At 38.5% G+C, this 19,031-nt stretch overlaps 1 protein-coding gene across 1 annotated transcript; it reads right to left on the minus strand.

Annotated features, from left to right (window-relative positions):
- Nucleotides 1-1,164: 1,164 nt before the first annotated feature.
- On the minus strand, nt 1,165-16,958 carry NMU (neuromedin U). The gene is made up of 9 exons (XM_059818184.1): nt 16,820-16,958; nt 14,298-14,356; nt 10,458-10,505; nt 10,300-10,359; nt 9,734-9,763; nt 9,577-9,627; nt 7,448-7,522; nt 2,514-2,567; nt 1,165-1,200 (listed from the first exon to the last, which is right to left on the minus strand). The coding sequence occupies exons 1-9, from the start codon at nt 16,956-16,958 to the stop codon at nt 1,165-1,167; spliced, it is 552 nt and encodes a 183-aa protein (XP_059674167.1).
- Nucleotides 16,959-19,031: the final 2,073 nt, after the last annotated feature.

Below are 19,031 nucleotides of genomic sequence, written 5' to 3' on the forward strand. Positions count from 1 at the left end.
ATTAACCTTAAGGCTTATTGAGGACTGCCAACTCCTTTATCATTACTATAGTTCTGCAGACCACCTGCAGAGCACCTATCTTGACCCTGCAGACCGCCAGAAATCCACAGGCTACAGTGAAGGAAGTACAGGGGTAGAGAACACCATCCTGAAAAGTAAACCGCACCTTTTGTTTGGCCTGCCTAGATAAGCTGCGATTTTGAAGACTGCACAAATCGCTTGCAATATATTCTGAAAAAATGCAGTAGTCTACATTGTGAACATTCTCATTAAAACATCTGAGTGCCTTTATTTATAAGGGAAAATAAATGGACATAACAATGTTGTTAGAGGCAATGTCTGTTGCATGCATACACTGTAACTTTTTTACACACAGTTGTAAACATCATAATACTGGGAAACAGATAATTTTAATATGCTTTTAATATAATCAACAAAGTAAAGAAACACTTGAATTCTTAACGGAATCCAATTTAAGAACATTTACATTTTAGTGTACATTAGTAATGAATAATTTTTATAAGGAAAACAGTATGCCCATGTATTCAGCATTCCTGCAGCATTAGTTCTAGGTCAGGAGTTTAAAATCCTGAAAAATAAGAAAAAGCTTTAGCTGTTGGTATGATATAACACTAAATACTTAAACTATGATAGAGATGTAAGTTATATTAGAAAACACAGGATTATAATATTGGCATAGGGAAACATTTTTACATCTCTCTAAAGATTTGAATGATTTGAAATTAAATCCTGAGGTCTGTACTTAGTTTCAGCGTGAGGTTTTTTTCAGTGTAAGAACAGGGGGACTACCCCCAGGATGTCAGTATGTATTTGATAGGTAGTTGAATCAGTTCTTGCTGACATAACCTTATCATCATTGTTAACTTTCCAAAATGTTTACCAATCTGGGATATTTTCCATTTCTTGCTGCCTGAAACAGCTCTGCGTTCTCTGTTCTAGGAACTGAGTACCTACAGCTTTTATTCACTTCATCTGAAGATACATGAATTTAGCACATCTGGGAGAAGCTTGTCTGCAGCAATCTGAAGTTGACAGAATAGTTAAAGGCTTTCTAGACTACTCCTCAACATAAATATTGTGCCCTATTTGTATAAAAATAAACTAATTTAAATATAGATTGTGATTAAATATTAAATAAATACCTCAGCGAAAATCCACTGATCTCCTTCCGTTGCGTGGCTGAAAGACATATATCCAATAAGCGCTCTATAAAACTGTCTGGTTTCAGTAACAAAGCCCCACCCAACTTGGTATGCGTAGAAAATGGGAAATTTCTCAGTTCTGTCAACATGATCATCATTAAAGATAAACCTGAGACCAGTTATTGTTTAATGTATATCCACCTCTGGAGGAGAATTATACAGTAAAAAATACTGTATAGAGATTGAAGAATGAATTACGTCCATCTTGTGTGATTTCATAAGGGGGAGAAAACCACAAGAAGTCTCTCTAAGAGACCATTATCCCTCATTCTTTTTGCATTTTCTTAAGATGCGCTTCCAGATTGTTGTTGTTATTGCATTGTGTTTGTTGTAATTAACAAAGAAATACATGTCACTCAGTGATTTTATTTTTAGACTGCATTCTTTAACATAGGCAAAGAGTTTCTCCCTTTTCACCATGTTAATTTCAGAAATATTTTGCACTACAAAGGAACTTGATACAATGTCTACTAAAGCTGTTAAAAAATCTCTTGCTGAGCTTAATAAGAATTTGCTTTTCACTCTGACATCATGAATGCATCCATGTTAATATTACCCATAAATTTGGCCTGTCATAAGAATTCTAAAGATCCAATCCTGATACGTAAGAAATAGAACTATACAAGCTTGCCTTCTTTTCATTAGCCACTTTCTTATTTAAATAAAAAAAAAGATTAACCAAAATCAAGATGATATTAGTATTAGCATTAGCATTAGCATTAGCATTAGTAGTAGTATTATTGAGACATCTTGAACTGGCTTAATTTTGCAAAAAGGGAGTAAAAAGGCTCTGTGACATCAAAGATGAACAGAGTAGTTTCATTCTCATGAGAATTTCTGTTTCAAGTTTCTAATCTTACTGGTCAAAACACAAGGAAAAGAGGAAGGTCAGGCCCAGTATCTGTTTTGGTACGGTATGTAAGCATGGCATTGTATTTATATCACATGCAAACGTACCATATTGAACAATGCTTTAGAAGGGTTGTCCAAGATGGCATATTTTCTAGAGCTTTCTCTGAGAATTATATACATAATAACCAATGACTTATTAGGACCTAGCAGGGTATCATGTATACACAAACATTAAGATTTATACAAAAACTTCCTACTATGCCTTTATTTTAATCCAAGAAAATTTCTGGAGCAGATCTTGAGTAGTCCTGTACGGTAGGTTGCTCTTACTGAAACAAGTTTCCTTACAGTGAATTACTGTAATTCACTGGTTTCTCTACTTTTTGTTTTGTAACGCTCATCATGAAATGAAAAGAAAAAAAGTCAAACAAACCATACCCTGTAGAAAAAGTAGCCTCTACTTTGAATCCCTCCAGGTCCTTGAAGTTCTTCCTGAAAAAAAAGTATTTTAAATCATAACTGCTCTTGTAAATGAATCCATATAGAGAGGTTGTTTATGTACTTATTAAAAGCATTTCTTCAGTATTACTATACGTGCCTTAAGGCATGCTTTATGTATATTTCTCCATGTCAGTAACAAGAAGTTCATGTTGTCATGTAGAAATAGCAGAAAACACACAAATGAGGGCCAAATTCCACCTCAAGTTTTGGCTCAGTTCAGATTGCTTTAGAATGGTACTAGTAATGATGAACAGCCTTTGCCTTCGACTTTCTAGGTTTCATTACCCAGACAGAACCAAAGCATCTTCATGGTAGTGGAGTCTCTACAGACAAAGTAGAGTTGGTCTTTGCACCTTGCAGAAGGACAACAACGCAAAGCTTAAAAAACACAAATACTTGTGCTCCTCCCAGAGGTGTATCGTGATCACCCTTCCCAGATTAACTCCCAAAGAAAAGACCAGTGCTTATGATATTCTATCCTGCCGTGCTGCACATGTTGAGGAACAACTGTCTATTGATCCATACAGCAAGGGAGGGGGGGAACAAACAATGAAGAAAATGGAATTTCCATTTGAATGTAACAAGTACAAAGCATGAAGTATCCAGTTGCTTTAATGAGTCCTTCCTGATTAGAGAACACATAAGCTTAATCACAGTATGTTCATTGCTTGTGTTAATATCAGATATATGAGTGAGGCATCTGTCCTGCAGGTGGAGAGCCAGGCCAATTGAGAAACAAAATAGTTCCGATCTTGTGCTTACCAGAACATAAAGTTTAGGTGGAATTTATTTAGCAATGATGGTATTTCTCAATTAGAAACTGGGGTCATGTGATCTCTTGGGTAATGATCATAACCTGAGCTGTCACAGAAAGACACCGCTTCATGCTCTATTCTAATGCTGTATGAATTGTGTATAACAGGATGGCTCCCATCGTTTCCAAACACAGGAGTCGCTTCAATCCAGGGAAGCTTTCAAAGGAAGTAGGGTTTAAACTACACATAATTTTTGAGTCTTGCTTTTAATTTTGACTTCAGTTCATCAGGTATACCACCATACCCAGTTTCTTTGCTGTATGTAAATCTGGATGATTTTTATTTATATTGTCCACCTCATTCTAGGATTACCTGGTTTGAAATACCCATCTCAGATCTAGAATCCATTCAATACTATAGTTTTTTATATTTAAAAAGGCTAAAAATTTATCAGTTAATGCAGTCTTGTATATTGCCATTGGAGTGTCTTAGGATATTTATATGTCATTATTTTTCTACTTTTTCTATTCAATATGTGAATAAAAATGAAACCAGACATGACATAGGCAGCTGTTGCAAGTTAAGGAAATTGATCTAGAACATAAAAGGCATCAATACTACAATTCCTAATATGGAATTGTAATTAATTTTACAGATAATTAACAATGTTAATATGTCATTCTCTACTTAGAACGAGACACCGCTTGAAGAAGACTACATAGTTTCCTTGTCTGACTTTATGTCAGAAGGTTGGTATTAGAAAACAACTGAATCTAAAATCTGTCTTCATTGTAGCCTTTGCCTTCTAGACTTTTAAGGGTTTGGGGAAGTTAAGAAATAACTAATACATGCTGTAGTGTACATGTGTGTATATTCACAAACCTGCATGTATATATGTATACAGAAACATATGTATTCATTCATCACTAAACATTTAGAGTTTAGTGCCTGCCCTCTAAAAGTTATCTTGTTCAAACTCTTAGATTGACTTGCCAGCAAAGTGCTCTTGTTTCTTCTTAGATCATATTATATCAGCCAAGATGGAGCTCAAGAGGAATCAAATTCATGACAAAATCTAGTGTCAGTCCAAACTGGGAAGAAAGAATAAATTTAATAAAGCATGTTTCCTCCTTCACCCATCCACCTTTTCAGTTCCTTGTCTGGTCAGGGAGAGAGGTGGGTGTGTTTATGTACAGCAGGTTCTGGTTTTCTTTTCCAGTATTAGGAAAAAAAAAAATTAGCAGCAAGCTAACCCTTCCTGAAGCACAGCTGGTGACACCAGAGTCAGATACTCCAACCAAAGGTGAGCAGCCCACAGGAGCATGGGGGCTTCCTGCTCCATGGGGGATCGAAGTTCCTCTGCACACCTTAGGCAGGGTTGCTCTGATCCTCTCCTGGCTTTAAAGTTTACCTATGCCATTTCCCCATCAGCCCATCTGGTGGAGTCTCTTGGAAAGACAGATTTATAGCTTTCTCACATTCAGGGAATAATTGCACTGCTTTTATTATTGATGGTAGGTTATTTCAGTATTTTCTTATAAACTGGTATGGCTTTCAGCAAAACCAGAAGAGTCTGCAAAGGAAATTCATTCCAGAAGATGCTAGCACTTTGTAAACATCTGGTGTTTATGCACTGTACAGGAGTAAATAACACCTTTAACAAGATGACTGGTATTCACAGGAGGAATCAAGAATGGGAAATCAAAAAAGTTGCTTTCTGTAAAATGCAATTCAATTTAAAGCTGTTTTCATTGTTTCCTTAGATTTATATGATTTTTTTAAAATGGCTATGTTCTGTAAGTGTTGGCCTTGTCATTACTTTGTAATGCATAACATCACGATTGCAAATTAAAGACTACTACTGACCACAGTGCAGAATGGTTGGAATTCTAACACTTGCTATTTCCATGTACCACTACTTAAGAGTACAATAATACAAATAATAGGAGACAGATCTTTTAAAAATTAGCCACTTGAAAAGATGACTAAAGGAAACACGTAATACTCATTATCATTCATTTCTACTTTAAAAATCTAATGAAAATAAGGTGCCTTACAAAAAGAAGCTTGATATAATGGTTGCCTTTTGCCACAAAGTTCTATCAGCCTGCTCTGGGCTTAGTCCCAAACACTACAGCATTTTTTTGTTTGTTTGTTTTTTTAATTTCCTTTGGAAGAAATCTTTCCAAACACTATCCTAAAAAAGGTCTTTTTATATCAGTATATGTTTATGCTTTATATCAGATAGCTAGTATACTTTTAAGATTTTTTCTAAGGATTTATAGAGTATGGCCTTTGATGTTTCTTGATGTTAAAAGTAAGTCTTTAAATTGTTTGTCACATGATGGCTTTACAGCTCTTATAAAAACCCAATTTATTAAATTTCATTTGTGAGTTGTTGTAAGTATAGTGACTCTCTAAATATGTATATAAAGACATGTGATCTGACTGATATACTCTGTAGAGTTTGGTATTATTATTACTTGGAAAAATATCCTCATAGTTTCTTTTTTGAGCCCACTAAAAATAAAACTGCCATGAAGAGGTTGAAATATGTTGGAATATGCCAAACATGCTACAAATTTTAGCTTATTGTCTGTTAATTAATGTATTCCATTCCATTAATTATGCCATCAACCTCAATGGAAGTCAATTCAAGATATTAAACTATTCCAGCAAAAGGACTTTACTGGATTTAAAAGGCAGTTTATTTTCACTTAGAGCAATTTTGTGTTCTTGCATTTATGCTTTCCTTCCCACTCTTCATCTTAGTTGACATGTATGTTCATTTAAAAGCACAAAGAGCAATCCCAAGAATATTCTTTGCCACCATATAGGTCCAATAGCATAAATACAGTTCATGTCAATGTCATCACAGAAGGTAACTTTTACCCTGTATTTTCCTTTCAGATGTGTAGTGGGTTAAAATTTTCATAGCAATTTTAGTCCACGAGAAGATGTATCAACTCTTTAAGTCCTTATATGTGGCCAGGTTCTGTCACTGGATAAGAAACATGTGATTCAGGGCATCTACTTGGGGTTATGCAGTGATCCGAAGAGAGGGGTAGATAGTATTACCAACCACAACCATGACTAGATGAAAGCTGACATACTTTATCGTAGGATTAAGAGTTCATTGGAAATTTGGGATTTAACAACAGAGCCTTTATCTGGATTAATAAAGGAAAAGCCCTACTTATGGGGATGCTACTATCTGAGTTTTAAGTATCACATTCATACACCTAATTTAACTGTGTATCCGTGAATATAATAAGGAATCATATCAATGAATCTAAGGAATAACCAAGCTGAAGTCAATGTAAAACAGGAAGAATCGGGGTCTTAGATTTGGTATACTTTATTATACAGGAATCTTTGGTATTCTTCTAGAGGAAGATTCTTATATATCAGACTGCATTTTTCTCTTCTCTCCATAGCTCCATTGAAAGGATGGACATTTCTATCCATCTGCTTTTTGATTTTTGAAATTTGAAACTGCATTTGCAGGAAATATAACCCAAATTCTATGATATTTTGGAAACAATGGAGCCATTTCTTTCTATCTGAAACTTTTGTTCCAAAACACACTGGTTTTTGTGGAAAATTAATTCCGCAGAGAAATTTCTTATCTGCACCTTAAGTTAAACAGTAAATTGCCTATAAATTACTTGGAAATTCTTAGTGCTATAAGTGATAAATAATATATGTTTAAGGAGTAGATATGGTTTGAATTCCAAATGGGGGAATAAAAGACCCCCCTTAGAAAATATAGCTCAACTGAAATATAACAGTACAGATAAAATTTAAAGTATTTTTCTTTTTATAAAAGAACTAACAGATCCATTTTGATACATAGGCTTTGTATTCTACCACCGTTCTGTGTTAGGCCTATATTACTTCAGTGTTTTTTGGTTTTAAATGTTAAATATCAGCAGGATTATTTTTCACATATTTAAGAATATAAAAACCTCACATTTCTAATGAAAATACGCTAGTGTGATATTAAAACTTGAAAATAAAAATGTTATGAGCAGAAAGGTCTATCAGGACATTTTAGAAGAGCTAATGAATCACAAAGTGTGAGAATGCAAGCATGCAGAGTTTGAGATTACATACGTCCACTCTGTATCTCTTCAGTCTTCTCTCATTAAGCTGAGGAACGAGTTGCAGCAAAGGATGCAGGACAGACGACTGAGAGGACATGAACACAGACACATGAGCAACAATGAAATTCGGAGCTTATGATGCAAAAAAAATCTCTTCCTGCAGTATTGGTTTATGGACCAAACATGCACCAAAAAAGGACTAAAGATGATAATTGAGAAACTTATTTTTTTAACATTCTGACTTGACAACAAACAGGTACCAACATTTATATTTACACTATGAATGTGACTCACAGAGTGATGGAGGGAAAAGCTATGCATCCTCACCTTTACTCATTGAAAGTTCAGAACTGTTTACAGACTTGCCCAGGCAATTGCAATTATTCAGACTTTGATCAGCCTCTGTGAGTGGTACAGAGAGTATTTCCATACAGTACTCCTACTAACGTTTCTACAATTATCTACTACGGAAGTTAGCAGCTTCAATCTCTGTTGTACTGAGAAGTTAATTTTACTTCAAAATAACTTACATCGCAGCAAGAAAAATTGGGTTTTTTGCTAGAAAACAGTGTGCAGGAGGGATCCATTCTCAAGTAAAATTTGTAACCATGGCACTGGTCACTCTACCTAAAATACAAGCTCCAGTCGTGAAATGCCTTGTTTTCAACAAGACTTTATGCTTGCAGACAGTCTGGTTAAGCACAGTGGCATTGTGTGCAGCCTAAGTGCCCCCCTGGCAAAACACAACCATGTGGGCTTGTTGAGAGAGGTCCACAATGAGACATAAAGTAGAAAAACCTATGTTCCATCAACCAATTTAAACCTTCAACTCATGTAAACGTAATTTAAAAAATAATGCATTTTTGATACAATACTTCTTAGAAAAGTAATACAACAAAGAGATTTATAACATATGGAATAACTAGAGTTACCACAGTGTTAATGTACTTAATAGGTAAAAGGAACTTGCCTACTTGGAGCCAATTTTGCACTGTCTGCCTAAGGTAGGCAATGTGGCATCATAATAGCTAAAAAAGTAGAGGTCTGACGTGTAGCGGAGAAGTTAAAGGGCATCCCAGCTGGCCACTTGCGCCCTGTTTTGCAGTCAGTGGAGAGAGGTTAATAAAGCCAAAGAATGATGGATCTCACCTAAGTTAGTATCTCTGGGAACTGGGCTAGAAAATAGTCACCTGAGTAGCTAAACCAGAAGAAGTGAGAAAGCAGTAATCTCTGGGGACAGGCAGGGGCAAAGGTATTCAGGATGGGGACAAAGTGGCATGCAGTAACCTCTTAAGCAGGAGCAGCAGCAGAAATAGCTCATTTCATTGTGCCCTGATTACCATTAAAACGTCCAGAGCAGGTCTATCATGAAAACACTGGCCCCAATATCAACAATATCACTTTCTAGGAAATATATCACGTATTTCTGAAAAAATGTAAGGAACAAGGCAAAAATGGACATATAAGAATGATTGTTAAGAAATGAGAAAAAATATGTTTAACTTTCTCAAAATCCTATTGTGCACAGAAAAATCACATAGATGCACAGAAATAACAGATCATGTTTGCACTTTAAAAACAAGAATGGATCACACACATAGTTTGGCTTATGTTGTTGGCTTATGAGAGTATTTTTATAGCAGCAATACTAGGCTATTTTTAAAATCATATTTTTCATTTAAAATATAATCCAAAGTCTGAGTGAGACTTAAATACTATTTTGCCTGATACATATTATGACATGCACAAATAAACACATATAATTTAATTAATAATTAATAAAAATTCGTTAAGAGTTCATGATATATATGGTCATGTTCTCAGCTTCTATAAATCCATATTGTTTCACTGCATATGTTATGTTCCAGTACCAGAAACAAGCATTTGATCTTATTCTTAAATGTCGTAACTACCAGATTAAGATGCAGTTGGGATTCTATGAGTGTTTGGTCAGTTTTTTGCACACTTGAACAGTATTGATGATCTTCTCCCATGTTATGAAACACATTCTGTATCTTAAACACGAAACTCCAGTTCTGAACTTGCTATACAGTTGGAGAGACTACTGCAAAAAGGAACATTACTTTGTTTTTACGTGCAAGCACACATGTACTCACAAGGAGGTGCTATGCCACTTACCATGATGTCTGAGTTGCCTGAGTCATGAGTCTTAGAATAATGAAATAAGAACTGTTCAAAAAAATTAAAAGTGGGGTTTTACTACAAAACAGGGCAACGGTGGTATGATTTTCTTGACAATTTTAGTGTGATCATAAAACATACATAGAAATCTTACCCTTTTGGTGTTGTCTTTTTCATCTAAACCCTGTAGGAATAATAATCGGTAGAGAAGCTTTTATTTGTTAAAAAAAAAAAAAGAGCAATGGGGAATTTTGATTACATTATAAACTTTTCAGTACTGGATTGGAATATCGTCCTTCCTTGAGAGATATACTACATGTCTTTGTTTATCAATGTAACTACTCTTTTCAAACTCTGTAGAGAGCATTGATTACTCACGCCTAGAAGAGTAGATGGGTTTAGTGGACGCTCCTTTGTATATCCCTAGACTCTCATAAGTAAATTTATTTCTCCATTGAGAGCTCATAATTTTTCTAATCTAGAGCAATAGAAACACCTGAAACCTTGTATCCAACCTGGAGATTATTTTCCAAACACTGGAGTCTCCCTGTTGTGTTTAATAGGTGTTGGGTTAGGACACATAGCGTTTCAGAGTAAGAACTGGTAGTATTACTTCCAGCACTGAGTGACACTTCAGATACTGGCTCCTCAGAATTCATTGTAGACACTGGCACGCTGAGAGATCAGGCTTCAGAAATGCTAAGTAGTCTTTTGTGTTACCTGTGGTTTCTGGAGAAATCCCATGACCAGAAAACAAAGCTCTTCCAGCGCACTGGATGCCTAACACAAAGAAAACATGAAATCAGGTATCACACTTCCAATCCTACTGCATAGAACAAATAGTATCAAAATAATAAAGTAACCTCTATCTGACTCACCTGAGGCTGAGAATCTATGGACAGGTAGGCAGAACATGCATCGTCTATCTGTAAAAGTTCACACAGTCCTTTTTTAAGAAGTCAGATTAATAAAAACAAGTGAAATACGTGTATTTTCAAAAACAGTTCAGTGCAGCCAAAGGTATAGCAAGCCTGCCCACCATAAGGAATTCTTATAGGTAAATTCATGAAATACTTTGTATTCAAGGGTAAAAAAAGCCCTTAACCAAATGAACAAATTTATACTTGTTTGATCACAACGAACACATACATATCTGGGTCATTTATTCTCTTACTCCACTCACGTTCCTCCTATTTGTAGCCTTCTCAGACTAACTCATATGGTAAATTATGATTTTAAGCATCTAGGGTATAGACTATGAACTTACATCTCTTCTGTGATATCTTTGGATTATACAAAACTGCAAAGAAAATGACAAAACTAAAGCAAGTGATTCAAAGAGCAGTCCTCAAACACCTCTCTTCCAATTGGATTCCAGCATCCCTGCAGGTGTATGACACACGCATCTCTTGAGTGATTACGGTATGTGCCAGCACATCTTATGCATGCCAGTCAATTTGTGTCAGTCACCAAGCAGCCAATAGCCAAGGTTTGCACTGATTTCTTTGGCAAATGAGGAGCCTTACAAGATTTTGTTTAAAGGAGGTGGTTCCCAAATCACAATACTAGTATGAGATATATTCAATATATTTCTAGGGATCTGAACTCAAAGAGCACTGTGGAAGTCATTGCTGCTGAACTTAGACATGTCAGCACAGAATGGAATGTTACACAGATAGACACAAAACAAAGCAAACCAAAAAAATCCACAAACCAAATCGAGAAGTCCCAACCCCCCCCAGCCATTTAATCTGGATCAAAATAAAGGTCCGTTTAGCTCTGCGTCTTACGTGCAATAATGGCAATACATTGGCACCCAGGGAAGGGCCTAAGAAGAGACCAGTGGTCTAGTAAAAACAATGCTCTCCAACCGTAGCGGATTTCTGTGCTGCGAATTTGACCAATCTCTCTCTGAACCATTGTAAACTTCTAGCATCCCCGATGTCCTTGTGGTAAGGTTTTCCTACACACTGTGTGAAATACCACTTCTATTTGTCTTGATCAGACTTTTCAAAGCTAGCTTCATTCAGTGCTATCAGATCTTATCTTGGAAGAAGTCATGAAGAAGTGATTCCTACCCATCATCTCCTTTCTGTTCACGACCTTGTGTAGACAATTAATCACATCCTCTTTCCATTGTCTCTTTTCCAAGATGAAATAATCCCACACTACTGAATCATTTTTTGTGGAGTTATTAATCGGGGAGGGAGAAGAAATGGAATAAAGGACATTTGAACTCATGCAAATAATATTACCAGTGCTGAAAGCTCGAAGTATTCTGTAAGGAAAAGAAAAAATCTCCAGTACTCCAACCGAAGCTGCACAGTTTAATAATAATGAAAAAAAGAGGCTTAACTTTTCTTTATGTAACTTTAAAATTGTATCAATAGCAACCTGCATTGGTATGCACCATTTCTCCCATTGAATATTTAATACTGTTTATCTAGATGCCAAAAAGCTTTGCCAATCATCTAGTCCCTAGACTGCTTAAAAAATGTGGGTTTTTTTAAAATAAAGAGTAGGCAATACAATGGGTCTTATGATTTTATTATAGGTAAAAAGCTCTGAACAGCACTCTTTAGCAATTAAAACATTAAATGAAAAAAGTAATAAACAAATAATGCATATCTGAGTACTTCGAGACAAGAGATGATTCATTTCTCTAGAGACAATCGACAAGAAAACATTAGCAGAGACAGTGGGAAAGCTAATAGCTCACAGAATTCCCCTTTCAAATAGTTTTTGTTGGTAACACATCCTCCCCATTCTCTTTTCCCTTCATCTTGCATGTGTTTGTCTCTGGGTATATTAGTTCAGCTTCACTACTTTCAGAGTAAGAAAACATAGAGGGAGAAATCAGCAGTGAAGGAGATGAATTAAGCTGAAGTCATTTTGGAAGCCTACGTTAAAAAATTGCTGTTTCTTCTTGTTGAGGGATTTTTGTTGTTTTTTACTGGTTTATTTGCTTGTTTTGTAGTTGGAAGCAACTATTAAAGACTGCTTTGTGTTTGACACAATGCAAGGCAAGGTATCTCTCAGCTAAAACCTGCATGGACAAAGCAAGGGCTGAGGAAAAACCACAGTTTCTGTTAATTCCTTTTTAAAATAAAAATTTAATAGTTTCTATCATCCTTGAAGCATCTTCTCAGTAATTTTCTCGCCTATCTCAGAAATGTGGCCTGAGGGTGGGAGCTTATGAGTTGTTTGGGCTTGGTTAAATAACATAAAGAAACAAAAGGATGTGAGAGACAAGTAAAGGAACACAATACATAGTTACAAAGTTCCCATATTTATAAACTCGGAGTCATTCCTGGGAAATACTAATTTAGAGGCAGGGCTTCTCCTGAATGATCCACTAATAAAGTAACAAACAGGGAAGAACTGATTCTTTTCACGCCAAGAAACGCTGGTGAACTAGTATGATTCTGTAATCAGGTTGATTTAGGGTATATAACTATGCTTCTGATTCTCTTTCCTTAGACCCTCTCCAGCCCTGCATTATTCTTGCTACAATAGTAAGTTTTATATTGCTTATATTATGTAATTTTACACATAGAATTTAGTATCTTATGCATACTTTTTTGTTTGCTGAAATCAACAGGAACTTTGCCTTTGCCTCCAGTTGCTATAGGGACAAATCCTGTGTTACAAATAGAAAATCTTAGCAATAAATGCAGAAATGTATAAAATAGCATTTTTCAGTCCAGAATGTAAATAACTAATTTTCATTAACTCCTTAAAGCTATCAAGACCTTACTTCCCAAGAGACCACTTTTTCCCAGGAGATAAATGTCACCAGGTCTTGTTCAAGTGCCAGTCTAGAAATATGTTAGTGTTTGAGTCAACACTTCCAAAATGAACTAAGGGGAGCTGACAGTAAGGGAAGTGTCTCTTGTAATGGCCTCAATAGGAACAAATTTACTCTCTGCATCTGTACCCCTGGTGAGTCACTTGCTTTCTAATGTTATCAGAAGCTACAAAATTAAATGTCAACAGAATACTTGAAGGTTACAGCAATGCTAGGGCACACAAGTTGCAGGCGAAATCCCCTCTGCCTATTATGCCCTGCCTCTCCATCTGTTCCAAAAGGGCAGGGAAGAGCCTGTGTTAACACACGTGTCACATCCTAGAGCCAAAACAAATGTTCATTTCAAAGACAAGAGCAGAAGTTATGATAGCAATCAGTGGCAAAATGTTAAAGGGGCTAATTGACACAGTACATTATCCTTTACCTAGTAAACTGAGGGGCTAGGGTAGGATTAAATACAGTGTCCCAGCCGTGTGTGCAGAACAGAAGCAGCAAGAGGTAAGATTGGATGAATTGAAACAATTGCTGCGTATAGTGTACAGACTATAAAAATACCAGATGGGACACTTGTGTTTCTTCCAGGGACAGTGACTGCCTGGTCATTGACAGTTATATGACAACTGTTATCAAACGTAGCTCTCCATTGAGCCAAGACAGTCCTTTCCCCAAACAACATCTCAACACACAGCCTCGACATCCTCCTGGAGCAACTGTTCAGAAAATCTGCAAAATAAGATGTTTCACCTCTTCTCTGATGTCAATATAGGAGATGTACAGGAGAAGCAGGACTGGAAGAAGAAGCACCTGAACTCCATGCAAGAGCAATACTGGAGAGTGAGGTGTGACTGTAGGAAGGATGGGCACAGAAGAAACAGAGTATACCATACGGCAGTGTGCAGATGATGCTTACCTCTTTCCCCAGCTGCAAATCCTTATCTGCCTCGAGTGCTTGGGATGGTGTCGGTGCACCTGCAAGCACAAACCATGCTGAACAATGCTGTACAGCAAAAGACATCTTTATAAGTAACCCATGTCAGTGATGTAAATAAAAACTCTGACCACAATATGATACCTAGCATACTTATCGTTCTCCAGTAGTTTCTGCTTGCTATATGTCAGCAACACAGCAGGAGGCTTCTTCACAAGTTCACAGCAGATACGAACACTCACATCTCTTAGCAATAAACAGCGTGGAAGTTACTCAGCTTTCACCAGGGGTCAGGCTAGCATTAGTCCATTTCAGCAATAAGTAGCAGGCAAGAAAATTTGCATGGCAGCTCTCGAATGCTAAGACCTGCTCAGGAAAACACATTCCAGCACCTACCTCGAGCTTTCTGAGAACTCAGCTTGCCTCCAGCGCATGCATCGCAAGTTGAGAATCTGGATCCTACCTCTTGCTTTGTTGTATGTTACAGTTAAACATGTACCACTAATAACAATAATTACAACACTAGGCAGTTCCAGGCATTAAGGGGTGGATTTCAAAACCACATTTTGGTACTGGCACAGACTTAAGGTGACTATTGTTCTGGATGCTTGTTTTCCCCAAAAAAGAATTAGAGGGGCTCTTAATTACACACTATGTAGAAGTGGGATATTTTTGAAATCTCCGAGACATTCACATAACAAGAAAACCACTTTCCAATGAAAAATTTGCTTTTTTGGATGTTTGCTTTAGTTCAAGGAAAATCGCGAAATAAATTAGAGGTGCTACAACTCTCTTACTTTGTTTTCTATTCTTAAATTAGTATATTCAAATTGGAGTATTGCCTGGGAGTGGTATCCTAGTTGCCAAAAGTGGAACTGGGCAACACTTCAAATTAACACACCTTCCCCATTAAACCTTTGCCTGCCTGTCTCTGAACACTGCTTCTTCCATTTTTTTGGTTTCCCAGGCTTTCCAGGGGGAGCAGAAGGAATCCAACAGCCTGTAAAGTTTAGGGAAGTAGGCAAGAAATCCTGACTATTACAGCTTGCTTTTTTTTTTTTCCTGGAGCATAAATTTTTGGACAGAGGAGATGCAATTGTTTCACTATCTCATAAGTTTCCTTAACCCTTCTCCACTTATTCACAAAACTCTTATTTCATGTGCGGTCCCACCTGTTTTGTGCTCACCTAGGACTATAATGCCGAGCGGTGTCCCTCCATCACCCCATCCAGAACAGTGCTGCAGCCCTTAGGGACTTCGATCATGTACACTCAATGGCACACACAGGGAAACAGTAAGTTATCTTGTAATTTATAGGCAAAATACCCGGGGTGGAGGGGGGAGGGAAGAGTGCTGAGGAAAGCAATCCTTTTCAAAAGGAACATATAGGAGGAAATCCTCCTACAAAATTGACAGTCCATGATGTATTTGTTCTCTTATCCTTCAGTTCTGCCAACTTCTAAAAACTCAACTTCTTTCAAGGCAGCAGAATGCCAGATGCACAATTTCAGTCACTTTTCAACCTGGGATTCACTTCTTAAATCTTCCACTGCTCTCCCTACACAAGCTCCTGGCAACCATTTCTGTAAGAAGAATGATGAAACACTGTGTGCCATTGTCCTTCCTTGCCCTCTTTTTCCTTGCCTCCCCTCTTCCACATCTCCAGAATTTATTTTTAACAGAATATTCAGTATACTGTACTTAGATTTCTTTGATTCTTGATATTAAAAACCCACAGCAAATCAGAACAAAAACTCCTGATGAAAGTAACTCACACACATATAATGCAAACGAAACAGAACTATTCCTTGCACAGCAACTTATTTTGTAATGTTACTTCACAAGGTGTAAGTAGTTAATCTATCTGGAGTGGGGAAATAGAACAGACAAGAGAGTGTGTTCTGTTAAAAAGGCCATTAGCTGTGCTCGTTTCACAAGCGCTGCCTGCTACAAAAATAGCAACTTTCAGGTGTAAGACAACATTTCAAATTAAATCAAGATAATCAAGCTCTATGCCTAAAGCAACTCAGCAGCTCTACCCTCTCCCACTTAACCCCACCCCCAGGGATTCCTCAGGCAATAAATATTGCTTCAGGTTGGGCTCAGGGACTACCGGAGGTCCCAAGTTTTCCTACAATTCCACCATACATCTCGTTTCTCTTTTCTTAGCTTTTGAATCAGAGTAAATGATACATAAAATGAAATCGCTTTTAACAAAAGCCACCTCCCCACGTTGCTGCAGTGTAGGTTTGCCAGGACAGGGTAGTCCTGCTGGGATAGACAAGGAAGCCCCCCAAAAGCAGCTGCAACCTCCTGCGCATCTCCGCATCCCTCCGAGCCCCGCTCCCGCTCCCAGCCCGGCTGGGCGGCGAGGCGGTGCACGCCGGCAGCGGTTCGCTTTGCAGCCCCCTCGCCAGGCTGACGGGCTGCCGGGGTCACCTCCCCCCGCAAAATACTGCGGGGCTGGCAGTGCGGGAAGGGGTTGCGAGGGGGACGCTCCTCACCTTTGCAAGCAGACATCGAGGAGGCGAGGAGGAGGAGGAGGAGCAGCGGGGACCCCGGCAGCGCCGCGCCGTCCCCTGCCTTCCTCAGGCAGCGCTGGGGGGTGGCTGCGGGGGGCTGCTGGTGGCAGAGGCTTCCCATGGCCGCGGTGTCCCCCGCGCAGCCTGCCTGCCAGCCGCTCTGCTGGGCATGCCCTCGCTCCCTCCCCAAACTTTTTAAGTCTCCCTGACACGTGGACGAGCATCAGCCTGACTCGGGGAGGGCGCGTCAGCCGCCCTGCCCACCCTGCCCGCTCCCCCGCCGGCCCCGGGCCAGGGCCCTCGCCCCCTCCGCCGGGCAGCTGCTGACGCCACCCCGCTCCCGCCCCGGCGGGTAGATCCACGCGTAGCCCTTCACAGGATCACAGAATCACTAAGGTTGGAAAAGACCTGTGAGATCATCAAGTCCAACCATTACAAAAAAAAAAAAAAACCACACCACCAAAAAAACCCCCACCACACAAAAAAACCACACACACACACACACACACACACACACAAAAACCACCACACAAAAAAAACCCACCCACACCACACAGCACCATGCCCATCAAGCCACGTCCCACAATGCCACATCCACACGCTCCTTGAATACCTCCAGAGAGGGTGACTCTACCACCTCCCTGGGCAGTTTGTTCCAGTGTGTTACCACTCTCTCAGTAAAGAACTTTTTCCTAATTTCCAGCCTGAACCTCCTCTGGTGCAACTTGAGGCCATTTCCTCTTGTCCTGTCACTAGTCACTTGGGAGAAGAGACCAACACCCACCTCTCTGCAACCCCCTTTCAGGTAGTTGTAGAGAGCGATAAGGTCTCCCCTCAGCCTCCTCTTCTCCAGACTGAACAACCCCAGTTCCCTCAGCCGCTCCTCATCAGACTTGTGCTCCAGACCCCTCACCAGCTTCGTCGCCCTTCTCTGGACACGCTCCAGCACCTCAATGTCCTTCTTGCAGTGAGGGGCCCAAAACTGAACACAGCATTCGAGGTGCAGAGGCCCCCTTGCTGGGGCGGTGGGGGGGCCCCTGCTTGGCAGCGAGGCCACGGGCAGGCACCAGGCCCTTTATTAAACCCCCCTTTTGAGACAACGCCGTGTTTTAAAAAAACACATGTAAAACACCCTGCGTGTGCTACAAACTGTGTGCTGCCACCGTGAACACTTTGATAGGCCATCAAGGTTTTGAAAGCTTTGCCAAGCAGCGTGCTAAGATGCTACAAAATTCTCATAGTAACAGAAGGATCTCCTCTGTTAGGTTCAGTAGCAAAACTTCCCTTAATATGACTGAGGACAGAGTTAATCCTTGTGTCAATGGAAAGCCAGTACATAAATTGAAGAAGCCTGTATTTTGTATGTATTACTATATTTATATCTACCTAATGAAAAGAGTTGTTTTAAAACAATCCAAATCGAGGAATTGCATTTGGTTCTGGTTTCCATTAATAAAACCAGAAGACATTTATTTAGAAGACATTATCATAAATGGGAAGTCATCAGTGCTGAAAGGTGTCTCCCTAATCTATCTTGATTCAAATACATGAATCACTGTCCTGAGCCTTGGCCTGAGGAAGGATTTAATTTGTTATGCATTTTAATTAATACCTTCTTGTTAAATATTCGATAGATCGGGAAATAACATACAGTATTTTACAGTTTGAGAGTTAAATACCGGTAAACATTCTACACCAGTTGAATGGTGCAGAGTTTTAAGAATAGTGAAAAAACGATAAATCTTCAATTAAACTTTTTTTTCAGTTGAAAGAGCTCTGATTAGCCCAGAAATTGTATTTTTGGGATATCTGTTTTAATACTGCAGACTAAAAAATTTTGCTGAGTCCACTTGCACAAAAACATATTAAAAGAGATTTTGAAGATGATGAGAAAAATTTCCAGGTAGAAAAATTCTGATCTTCCATTTTCCAGAAAAAAAAAGTTTTAATACTTCTCTCTGTGCTTGAATTTGTACTGCTCCGTAATGTTTCATATGCAAAAGCAGTAACCATTACACATGCAATCCTATTTGCACCCTGAGTTACATTATCTGAATCCTAGCAGGCTACAGTCTTCCAGTACTTCCAACCCAGTATGAACTACATTTCATTTTAGACTATGCCTTTTTACTAACAGCAGCAATGTAGTTTCGCATCTCCTGATACATGGGTAAGGTAAACTGATTTGGGCATA

Source organism: Gavia stellata, chromosome 5, assembly GCF_030936135.1.
Source record: "Gavia stellata isolate bGavSte3 chromosome 5, bGavSte3.hap2, whole genome shotgun sequence".
In the NCBI taxonomy this organism is placed as follows: domain Eukaryota; kingdom Metazoa; phylum Chordata; class Aves; order Gaviiformes; family Gaviidae; genus Gavia; species Gavia stellata.

What these genes read in the sequence shown, in the direction of transcription:
- NMU (XM_059818184.1), bottom strand. Translation starts at nt 16,958, where the DNA reads ATGGGAAGCCTCTGCCACCAGCAGCCCCCCGCAGCCACCCCCCAGCGC. An exon ending in CTCGATGTCTGCTTGCAAAG is followed by an intron (nt 14,357 to 16,819) that starts GTGAGGAGCGTC and finishes TTGTGCTTGCAG; the next exon opens with GTGCACCGACACCATCCCAA. An exon ending in CCATAGATTCTCAGCCTCAG is followed by an intron (nt 10,360 to 10,457) that starts GTGAGTCAGATA and finishes TCTTTGTGTTAG; the next exon opens with GCATCCAGTGCGCTGGAAGA.